At 37.2% G+C, this 12032-nt stretch overlaps 1 protein-coding gene across 1 annotated transcript; it reads right to left on the bottom strand.

Annotated features, from left to right (window-relative positions):
* Nucleotides 1–1979: 1979 nt before the first annotated feature.
* nlrp3 (NLR family pyrin domain containing 3) lies at nucleotides 1980–11762 on the bottom strand. Its single transcript, XM_059554897.1, has 10 exons — nucleotides 11714–11762; nucleotides 6987–7312; nucleotides 6741–6782; nucleotides 4801–6586; nucleotides 4311–4484; nucleotides 4070–4241; nucleotides 3812–3984; nucleotides 3570–3743; nucleotides 2675–2721; nucleotides 1980–2603 (listed from the first exon to the last, which is right to left on the bottom strand). The coding sequence occupies exons 2-10, from the start codon at nucleotides 7252–7254 to the stop codon at nucleotides 2062–2064; spliced, it is 3378 nt and encodes a 1125-aa protein (XP_059410880.1). The 5' UTR covers nucleotides 7255–7312; nucleotides 11714–11762; the 3' UTR covers nucleotides 1980–2061.
* Nucleotides 11763–12032: the final 270 nt, after the last annotated feature.

Below are 12032 nucleotides of genomic sequence, written 5' to 3'. Positions count from 1 at the left end.
AAGTCATTCCTTTCAAGTCACAAACGAGTCTCGTCAAATTCCAAGTCCTCAAAGAGTTAAAGTTAATGAGATAATTAAGAGACTAATTAAATGATGATTGTGCATTAGTGATGAACAGCTGCTGTTATTGTGTGTTACAGAGAATCGGATGCTGATGTTTTATTGGTTAAAATGATGCCACCATCATGGATAAAGTTATAGTAAAAAATATCTAATGCTTATAAAAATTTTAAGTCCGGCACTACGAAGACACACACAGACATCAAGAAAGAGCATATAAATGCTGCAATGCTGGGTAACACGGTCCATAGTAAAAAGTCCCATCATGCACTGCTGAGGATCATATGATAAGTGTTTATGTCTAAAACCCTGAGCTGTTTCAGTTTTCTTTTTTGGGATTATTATTTTTTTCAGATCAGTAACAGCTGATTAACAGACAGTAAACCAAAGAAAGAGACCCCTTAATTATGTTCATTTGTCACAAAAAGAGCAAGCTCAGCTGCTACTTAAAGGTTTGATTCAGCAAAGCACAAACATTCCACTGTGAAACATTGTAATTATTTAAAAGAAAATTACTTTGATTGAATAAAATGGCCAAGCAATACCTATAGCAAACCTTGACCACAATTATGATGGCATTGTTTTTTTTCTTGTGTTTCTCTTTCATTTAGTAATTCTGCTTGTTAAAAGCAGCTGTTCATCATTAACTCAATTGTGCCCATTCTAAGATTATTTGTACCAAGAATACTAATATAAAATGTTATAAAATTATAAATAAGTGCAGTTTAATGCACTTGACTGATTTGCTTAATTTTTAGATGATAATGTTTCGTTCTGGTTTGACTTGCCATTTCAAAGACTTAACAATACTACACTGTATTTTAAAATGTATGTGATCATTTAACCATTATCATGCAATATTGTATTTATCTTGTTTATGATGGGTCACATAATATGCTGCCAAATCTGGGCCACACTCCTCCCACCAACAATCGGCCCTCATGTTGTTTGCCGGATCCCCGCCGGGCCGTCATTGCCACACATAGCCCAGCTCTGGCTGAAAGGGTACATGCCATTGCCGACAGGAGGCCAGCAGTGCCACCTTGAGGCCACATGTGGGCCAAGTCCGTTTGCTATGTGAGACAGATTAATAAATGTAATGTTCCATGTTCGCTTGTACATCACGTGCAAGGTTTATGCGCATAGTTCATGTCTTCTTCTCTGTTTTAGTGTATTTCTGTGGCATGTATACTACATCGTTTTGTGTTGGTTTTGAGCCTCTGGCTTCGTGTGGACGTAGCCTCAGTGTTATTTTAACTCTCTGTAGATTGGGACAATATGCACTCTGAGCAGAGTTGATTTAATTCTGGAGATTTTGTTATATCATGCATTTACTATATCTTCAGAATCAATAAGCATAACCCTTTCATGTTTGGTATCAATTTTACAGTCTCTGGGCAGTTGGAAATATGATCACAGTCCCATATCAGTAGAACATACCAAAAATAAAGTTCGCTAATCTTTAGAAAATGATGTTCTTGGGTTGTGCCCCTGATAAGGTCCTTTCCAAATGTTTTTTCCTCAGGTTACCTCATGACCCAGCAAAAGCTCTGTGAAGCTTTTATTATGCAAAACTAATGATTGTTTTGTTCTGGTTATTTAAAGAGAATAGACGAAACATTAAAAGAAAGCATCTGTCAACAGATATTCCTGCATGATTGCCTTATGTCTCTCTATTTGCCAGGTATGCTGACTCTTTGAAATTATTTTGGTATTCTAGGTTTGTAGCTCACGCTGATTAGTTGTGTAGCCAAATTTGAACGAATTTCCTGTATACTGATGTATTCTCATTTTTTATTGATTGAATTTCTTCTTTATTGTTTTTTATTGTTGTTTGATTATGCATGGAAAAATAAATGTTCATTTAGATTTTTCCTGGGTTTCCCAGAAATCATTTTTCAAGTAGATTATTTTTTTACCTGCTTAAATTCAATGTTGACACACAGAGCAAAACAAGATGGCAATAAATGTGCACAATGTTAGGATAAAGAGGCTTGCAGGTTACATCTGGCAAAAGGACACAGAGCCACTGTCCACTTTGAATGCTGCATAGAGAGGATCTTTAAAAGCCGCGAGGAAGGTGTACAAGTGTTTGAGTGTGTCAGAGACACTGTAGAAAGACAAAACGCCAGCCATTGTGTCCACATACACACCAACTCTTTTAGATGAACAAGAGGATGAAGCCTTTATATTAATGTCTTCTTCATCGTGAGAAACATGTGGAATAGTTTCAAAGGTGATTTTCCATGACACATTATTGTTTCCAAGCTGACCGGTGGCCTCTACTATACAAAGATCATCATTTTTTCTCAGGATGTTTTTGAAGGTCACCCCGACTGTCCCCTCCAGACCCGTCCATTCGGCCTCCCAGTAACAGCGGCCGGACAGGCTCTCTCTAGACAGCACTTGTTGGACGGATTCAAATCTCTCTGGATGATCTGGATACGGCTGCTTCTGCATTACATATGCTGCTGTTCTGTCTCCATTGGAGAGACACAACTGAACATGAGCTGTGTTTGGATCCAGCGTGAGATTGCATGCATCTGTGAGACAGAAAACACATCCGTTAGTGCCTCAGAGGGAGACAGAGAGAGATGCAGAGTAAGAAACTTACACTTCCTTATCCCTGCTTTGATGAAGTGTTCACCCATAGGCTTAGTTCTGTAGAAATCAAGAAGATTTCAAGAAGAAGAAGAGAAAAGTAAGAAAAGGTTATAATAATGAAAGCAAATAATAACAGGAGGTCATGAGTTTGATTTACAGGGAATGAACTACAATACAAGAAGTAGCAGCACAAATGTATAATCGCTTCCTGTAAGTCACTTAAACAACATTAAAGGGATGGTTCACTTTGAAATACATTTTTTATAAGTTTTAGCTTACTTCAAGGGCATCCAAGATGTAGGTTTCTTTGTTTCCGCAGTATTTTCAATTTTGATATTTTTAGGTCAAACCGTTCTTCATCAAGAAGCACTCACGCGCTCAGATCAGTTGGACGTGATTGTGTACAAAAGGTAAAAAACAATATAAATACTGTTTGTTTTCTCACACAAACTGCTCGTTTCGTGTCTTAGGTCATAAATGTGTACTGACGATGGGGAATTGTTTAATTTGGACTCCTCTGTGCCTGCTCTTTGAGGTGGTGACCATAGACCTCCATTATATGAGTCACAGACAAGAACGGTTTGACCTAAAAATATCAAAATGGGAAATACTGCGGAAACAAAGACACCTAAATCTTGGATGTCCTTGAGGTAAGCTAAAACATACCAAAATTTAATTTGAAAGGGAATTATCTCTTTAACCCCATGTTTGATGTTTTGTCTTAATTCAAAACAGTTCTACAGCTAGATTTGTGTTACACAATTTATTGAGCCATTCTTCTATAACTTGTTGACCACAAAATTACTGACCAATTGAAAAACAAGACAGTGAATCATAAGTGATTCTGTAAGTCCTTTTCTGCCTACACAAGACCATTAAAAAAAGACACAGACACAAAGACATACTTGAATATCTGCAGTTTATATTCTGGATCCTCCAGTTTGTGTTTGAGCAGCTGGACTCCCGATGGTCCTGGGTGATTGTAGCTCAGATCCAGTTCTCTCAGGTGTGAGGGGTTTGAACTCAGAGCTGAAGACAAATAATCACAGCCTTCCTCTGTCACCATACAGCCTGACAACCTACAAATAAAAAAAAAACTGATGAGAATCAATTTGTCAAAGAAATAAACTAAAGCTCCTAGTTTTACCTCAGTATCTCCAGCTGACAGTTTGGACTCTTCAGTCCATCAGAGATCAGCTTCACTCCTGAATTCTGCAGGTCATTGTTACTCAGATCCAGCTCTCTCAGGGACGAATCTGAGCTGATGATCAAAGAAAGATGCTCACAACTCTTCGAAGTTAGGTTACACCAGCTCAGCCTGCAGGAAAATAATTTCATAACAATCTCTTATGATTCATCTGCCTCACACATTGTGTTAAATGCCAAGCATCATCAATACTTTCCTCAGAACCTGAAGTTTTCTCTTTGCATTTTCCATCTCATTTAGGAGCTTATAGAGCCCAGATTCCTGCAGGTCATTGCCGCTGAGGTCAAGCTCTCTTAGATGATGTGAGATATTCTTGAGAGCAGAGACCAGCTCCATACAGCTCTCCTCGTTGAAATGACAAGATGCCAACCTGAACAAGTACAATATCAGTATTACATTTCAGACAGCATGTTCACACAGAAATGGAAACACTAATGACCTGAGTGTCTCCAGATGACAGTGTGGGCTCTTCAGTCCAGCAGAAAGCATCTTCACTCCCGCCTCGATGCTGAAATTGTGACTCAGGTCCAGTCCGCTTAGAGGACAATCTTCTAGCTGAAGAGCCACAGCCACTGTTTCACAGCACTGTTGTGTCAGTCCACAGTCTGAAAACCTGGAAAGATGTTAGCTATTCATGAAGAGTTCACTTCTACACAGTTTCAAAAAACAGATTAGAAAAAATAATTGCCCCTGTTTAATACTCTAAAATTGCAGAAATAATAATGTAATATACTGCACATAAATATTGAAATCCAAATGTTGGATTACTCAAATTGAATCGGATAGAGTATGTTGAAAAATAAAACTGAATATGTTAAAAGAGGTTGTGAGGGAAATAATAATAATACAAAAAGCAATATGTTTTTTTTTTTGGGAGGGGGGGGGGCAAATTTGAATAAAGGGGAAAAAAATCTAGTTTTTGTACTTACAGGGCTTTTCTACAGCATCTCACGGCTGGGACAAGTCTCCTACATCCTGCATATGTTTTGTTGAACATCTTTGGGTCAAAGTTATCCAGTACTTCACCTGACATCAGAAGCACATAGACCAGTGCTGAGCAGTTGGAGTTGGACACTGCTTTCGGCTGGCCACTCTCTGACCTCAGATATTTCATTATTTGTTGGTACAGAGTTCTGTCCTGCAGCTCCAGGATGCAAAAGAAGTGGTTGATGGATTTATTTGGGCACGTGTCATTGTTTTGCAGTTGCTTGATGTATTGGATGGTTTTATTGATGCAGTTTTTACTGTTCAGCGTTTCATCCAGCAAGCCGATGAGGAGTTTCTGATTAGACTCAAGAGAAATACCCAGCAAGAACCGCAAAAATAGATCAAAATGCCCTCGGTCACTCTCCTTCGCTTTATCGATCGCCTTCCTCAGCAGAACATACAGCAGTTCTTTCTTATTAGGACGTGAATTCTCCAGGAAGAAAATCAGCTCATCTTTGTCCTGCTTCAAATAGCAGAGAAACACGTGCAACGCGGCCAGAAACTCCTGCACACTCAAATGTATGAAGTAATACACCTTCATCTCGTGCAAAACAGAGTCCTTCTTGAAGATTTCAGTGCACAATCCTGTGGACTCCTCACTTTCATCGATGCCGCATGCTTTCAGATCCTTCTCATAGAACATGATGTTATCCTCCTTCAGCTGTTCGAACGCCAGTTTAGCCAACTTAAAGATAATTTCTTTGTTTGAACTCAAAAGCTTTGTGCGATCTCTTTCCTGTTTCTTATCATACTTCTGGTTCTTCATGTTCATCTGTATCAGAAGGAAGTGGATGTACATTTCGGTGAGGGTCGAAGGAATGTCCTGTCCATTGTTTTTGACAAGAATATCCTGAAGAACAGTAGCTGTGATCCAGCAGAAGACGGGAATGTGGCACATGATGTAGAGACTACGAGACGTCCTGATGTGTGAGATTATTTTGGAGGCCTGAGCTTCATCTATGATTCGTTTTCTAAAATATTCCTCTTTCTGCTGGTCAGTGAATCCACGCACCTCCGTAAACAATCCTATGTACTCAGGAGGGATCAGATTGGCCGCTGCTGGTCGTGATGTCACCCAGACGAGAGCCGACGGAAGCAGCTTGCCTATAACTAGGCTTTTAAATAAAACATCAACAGAAGAACACGCATTGACACATTTTACTAATTTACAATCAAAATCCAATTCCAGGTGACTCTCGTCAAGTCCGTCAAAGATAAATGCCAGTTTACATTTTTTATAAAACTTGGTGTTTTTCACGTCATTCAAATCAGGATAAAATTCCAACAGAAGCTCGTGGAGACTGATCTCTTTATCATCTTTAATCAAGTTAATCTCTCTGAATGGTAGCAGAAACACACAATCCACATCCTGATTGGCTTTTCCTTCTGCCCAATCCAGAATGAACTTGTGCACGGAGAATGTCTTTCCAATGCCAGCGATGCCTTTGGTTAACACAATGTTTCCCTCCTCTTTTTGCTTCAGTAAGCTGAATATGTTGTTGCAGTCGATCGGTGTGTCCTCAAATTTGGGAGCTTTCAAGGCTCGGTCAAACTTCAGAACCTCATGTTCATCATAGACATCTGTGATGTCCCCTTCAGTGATGAAGAGTTCAGTGTACACTTTGCTGAAGTGTGTTCTGTTCTCCTTTTTGCCCTCAAACACACATCCCATTTTGGCCTTTATGTGTTCTTTGTGACTTTCCAGGATTTTTTGCAAGATGTCTTCCTCTAGAAAAAAAAGAAAAAAAAAGAGAACTGTTGTGACTTCTCCCTAAAATTACTGATATGTTGGGAATCATAACTTATAGACATTTAAACATGGATCTAAATACAATGTATTACAATTATAAGTTGAATGAAGAAGTGGCTATTGTTTCTGTACCTTGGTTCTGTAACATCTGTCCTTCAGGTGGATTTTGGGGCCCTTTTAAGTAAGCATCAGAAAAAAAGCCAGAAAAATACACATATTAAACACAAATTACTTAGCTACTGAAGTGGTAGCAAAGCATATTTATTCAAACCTTGCAAACTATTTGAGAGAGACATAAGCAACCTAGTCTCAAAAATTACAACCCAAAGTAGTGTAAGTGACCATTGGGAAGTTTGAAAAAAAAAAAAAAGATCTTACCCACAGCACCAGTGGTTGAGTTGAAACTGATTATTACTGGGCCTTGAATGACATTTCCAGTGAGTACAGGAACGTTTACAGTTGCACCTGCTTTAGCATTTAAATCAACACTGACTGAAGTCTGAGAGGGGCAGATCGTCTGTATTGATCCATCCTCTCCATCTGCCTTCTCCACTTCATCAGCCGTGACTGCACTTTTTAGTCTCTTTGGTTTGTTTTTATCCAACTCATCCACTGCTTCCAGAAGTTGCTCTGGAACAGACGCCATCTTGTCTACCTTGGTCTCGTATCCACCGTAATGTGCAAGACCTCCGGATCATTAGCCACTGTAAAATAATCAGTAGAATGATGAATTAAACTATCGGTAAGCCCCTCCCCTTGAACGCAGATGAGCCAAAGTCAGTTGAGTATCAGTTGCATGTGGAGTGAAACATCTTCACATATTTTGGTTTCAGCGCCATAGAGAAGCATGGGAAGATCTGAAACTTGCATCATTTTTACAATGTTTATGCTAAAAAAAATGGAAAAATTATGTGCCTGAGGTACTTGCAACACTAACTCCAGGTATCGTGGGTATCTTTTTTTTTTTAATGGTACCGGTGCCTAAACGGTGCAAGAACCAATACTTCAAAAAAAGAAAAAAAAAGCCACAAAAAAAATATGGATAACATTTAAAATAAATCCATAGCTTTCACATGCTCCTTAGATTCTCTCATTTCCTAAGTTGTGCTTTCCTTACTCTAAGGCTAATAAATTTATTTCATGACCTGGATAAAATTTTTAATACACAACCACACATAATGTTTATACTGTATCTCTGCCAGTTACTCTGATATTTAAATTGCAGATAAAATGAGTGCTGTCTGTCAGTGTCTTTAACAAGTTCAGTGAATGACTGTATGATCATTCTTTATAATGCAGACAAAATTCATTTGTAAAGTACAGTACTATGCACATTAGTATTTTCACCCCAAAAAGAGTTTTAAACCAGTTATTTATATCTTTTGCTGTAGTGTGTCATTTTCCAGTTTACATTTCCAAACAATCATTTTGCCATTAATTTTAATTATAATCTAGTGAGATTTTTGAATGCACAAGCAGTCTGACAATAGCCGGTCTGAGATCTGATCTCACCATCATAGAATCTGTCTGTGATTACATGAATAAACAGATGAAACTGAGACAAACTAAATCTGGAAGAACTGTAGCAACTTCTTCAAGACATTTTAAGAAAACGCCCTTCAAAGCTACAGTACTATGAGAAGTTTTAAGCACTTGTGTAAATATGCTGTAAAGTAAGGATGCTTTCAAAAATATTGTCATAAATAGATTTTATTTATCATTTAACTTATAACTAAATCAAATCAATATTTGGTGTGACCAACCTTTGCATTTAAAACACTTGCACATTGTTTTTCAGATAGCTTTGCAGAAAGGTTTCATCTTGGAGATACAACCACAGTTCTTCTGGATTTAGTTTGTATCAGTTTCATCTGTTTCTTCATGTAATAACAAACAGATTTGATGATGGTGGGATCATAGATCACAAAAAATCTCACTGAATTATTATTAAAATTAATTGCAAAATGAATGTTTGGAAATGTAAACTGATATCTTCTACTTACATACTACACCAAAAATATAAATACCTGGCTGAACACTTTTTTGGGGGTGAAAATACTAACGTGTTTAAGACTTTTGCACAGTAGTGCACGTATAAAGTATAATTAAATTAAGAATATTTAAATAAGCGTAATTATATAATAGCCCTTAATATGTGTTAAGGGCTAGATTATTATTTTTTTGTTTCTGTTTGAGTTCAAGCGTGCTGCTCCGCTGAAAGACGGGGAGGAGACAGGTCTAACGCCGTTTTCATATGAAATTTAAGAGGTCTAAATCTGAGACGATCGCGAATTTGTGTACAGTTTATGGAGCTTAATGCTATAGCCCTGCTAAAAAAGCCAAGCGATGCCCATGCTACTTGTGTACATTTCGTAGAACCAGGACAAATATTTCAATCGATCGCTCAGGCATTTAAGAGTCACCGAAATGAGGCACAGAAATTAACGTTCTGCTTTGGTTGGGTGCATTCCGGTTCCATAGGTACCAGTGCCATATTGGCACCGGGTCTCGGTACCCAACCCTACTCATGCAAGGGTAGGAAATGGGATTTATTTTACTATATTTTCTAAACCCAACCAAAACAGGGCAAAATGTCCATAAGCATTCAATCTCAATCCCAATGAAGACAAAAGTGTTTAATTATCTAGTTGTCCATATTAAACTGGCTGACTGGAAATTAAATTAACAGTACTGTGCGGTGTTGATCCTGGATGCTGTCACTGCAAACGTGAAGACTGAAACACGAGGCATCCCATTTGATCTGCATTTTTACATATTTATTTTAATATCTTTTATATCTCGTCATGGCATATTTAAGTCCCAATTGAATGATGGTCCTTCTATGTCCAAAATGTCACAAAAAAAACATCGCGAGACAAGGGTTTCACACTGATAGCTGTCATTGTGACAGCTAGGTACTGAGATTTGATTATCTCACTAACTAAGGAGACGCGGGGAGAGTAGAGAATTCAATGATGAACTGCCTTTAACTGAAAATGTAGTGTTTACTATTGTCCTGTTGAATTGATTCATGTTTTCCCCGTTTAATACTCTAAAACAATTTGCTTTGTTAAATGTGCTATATATAAATAAAGGTGACTTGACTTGACATAAGAAATCATCTATCATTATATGCTCTTGCATTTTTTGTTTTTATTTATTTTATTTTATAATTATGTATTTTAATATTTTTAACATGCTAGTTTTCATTGTACTGCAACAAGTTTACATGTAATGTGCTGCTGTGTTTGTGTTATATATGCAACCTCTGTGAAAATGAATTTCCTAAAAAATTGATAATTCATTTTCACAGAGGTTACATGCAGTATATGTTTCTCTCTCCTATTGTCCCCTTGTTTCTGGGTCAACATATCTGCATGGCCAACATGGCCTTTCTTCTCTAAATGTGGGTGCAATTTCTTATATATGACGCTTGTCAAAGTTTAAGTGGAAATATTACTGAAAGAATTCTATTTATAACAAAAATATGAGTTGTCATAGTTTTGGTAAGTAAATATTTATGGAAATCATGACTATTTTTATATTATATTATAGAAATGATAAATAATAATAAATGAAGTAAATAACAACCCTCTCACAAGTTTACAACCTCGTAACAGAGAAATACATATGTGTTGAGTCTAACGGGTTTGTGGTTTTTCTCCTCATTATTGCCACAAATGTATTATTGCCAGAAATCACAGACACTAAGCAAATTTTGTTAATAAACTACAAATTCAGTGAAGTGCCACAGGCATTACTTTATGTAAAAAAATAAAATAATAATATTCATTATAATAGCCATAATAATATGCATACCAAAGTATTGTGAAAAGCTTCTAACAATTATTTTTGGTAAATACCACTTTAAAACCTTTAGGGACAACTCAGTAAATGCATAGTAAAACTGTTTGGACTACAAACAAAAATGTGTTCAAGATAATACATTAAAATAACATGGCAAGAAACACCAGTTTGCAAAACAGTAAAACAATTGTTTTGTTCAGATAAAAATAGCTAGAAAGGACGGAAGCCAGACACACTAAATGTAGACGGATGTGCCCACAATTACAGGAAAAGGTAGATAAGCTCAGATGAGAAATTATATATAACAAATTGGGTTTGACTTAAACTAATTTCATATTTTTTTATATCTAATAATAATAATAATCCCAATTTGCCTTATGTAACTAGCTAAACATAAAGTAACATACAGATACAAAGAATGAGATATAAGCAGGTTTGTTAATGTTATAAATATCTAGGCTTTTTTTTTTTTACATAGCCTATATAGAACTCATAAACCTTTGTCTTATACAAACATGCTTATAGTCATGCAGACGAAAGTTCAAAGTCTTCAGGCCCATTCACATCAAGAGCGACAGAATATAATAAGAAACATCGACAGCTAAATAACCATGGTTTTATTATAGTAAAACTGTAGTAACCCATGGTTTTTTGGCGGGTTGACTACCATTTGTATAACCACAGATTTACTACAAATAGCATGGTTATACTATGGTTAATTTAGCAAAACCATGGTTAATTTGTGGTTACCATGGATTAACTATAGTAACCATGGTTTTTTTGGTTTTATTTGTAGTAAAACCATGGTTAATTTTTGTAAGGGTACGGACGATGTTTTTTCTTGACAAGCTTCCGTTAAGTTCCGTGAACAACTGCAGAGCGCTTGATGAGTTTGATGTGTAGCCTATTTATTTATTTATTTATTTTGCAGGTAAGTAACAGGTATATAAATATATATATATGAAAGTGAAAGTGAAAGTGAAGTGACATTCAGCCAAGTATGGTGACCAATACTCAGAATTTGTGCTCTGCATTTAACCCATCCGAAATGCACACACACACAGAGCAGTGAACACACACACACACACACTGTGAACACACACCCGGAGCAGTGGGCAGCCATTTATGGTGAGCAGTTGGGGGTTCGATGCCTTGCTCAAGGGCACCTAAGTCGTGGTATTGAAGGTGGATATATATATATATATAGGCTTTGGTTCTAAGAAGCATTTAGGCCTATTGGTTCAAACATTTATTGATACAAGTTACAAACAAGTTAGGAAACAATAAACACGCGGTACCTGTCTCTCAGCTCTCTGGTGCTTCTTCAACAAGCCACAACCTGCAACCATAGACAGTAAAAGAAATGGACACAGCGACCCCATTGGAACTCAATTGAGACAACACTTCCGTTTCTGACGCGCAGACTCAAACTAAGCTTGATGACGTCAGCAACCTGTCTGACAGATGTAAATCTTCTAGTAGCTGTGCGCATAGACATATAAATAACTAGACGCCTCATTGGCTGCTCTGAGCCGTTGCTGCGATACGTCAACGCGTCCGCCATGTTAGTGAGGGCAAGATTGCCTTAAAAATACATGGAAGTAAACGGGGAGCTGC

This window comes from Carassius carassius, chromosome 7, assembly GCF_963082965.1.
Source record: "Carassius carassius chromosome 7, fCarCar2.1, whole genome shotgun sequence".
Lineage (NCBI taxonomy): Eukaryota > Metazoa > Chordata > Actinopteri > Cypriniformes > Cyprinidae > Carassius > Carassius carassius.
The sequence above is the reverse complement of the archived record's forward strand: the minus strand, read 5'-3'. Positions and strand labels throughout refer to the sequence as shown.

What these genes read in the sequence shown, in the direction of transcription:
- nlrp3 (XM_059554897.1), bottom strand. Translation starts at nt 7,254, where the DNA reads ATGGCGTCTGTTCCAGAGCAACTTCTGGAAGCAGTGGATGAGTTGGAT. An exon ending in ACAGATGTTACAGAACCAAG is followed by an intron (nt 6,587 to 6,740) that starts GTACAGAAACAA and finishes TTTTTTTTCTAG; the next exon opens with AGGAAGACATCTTGCAAAAA. An exon ending in TGTCAGCTGGAGATACTGAG is followed by an intron (nt 3,744 to 3,811) that starts GTAAAACTAGGA and finishes TTTTATTTGTAG; the next exon opens with GTTGTCAGGCTGTATGGTGA.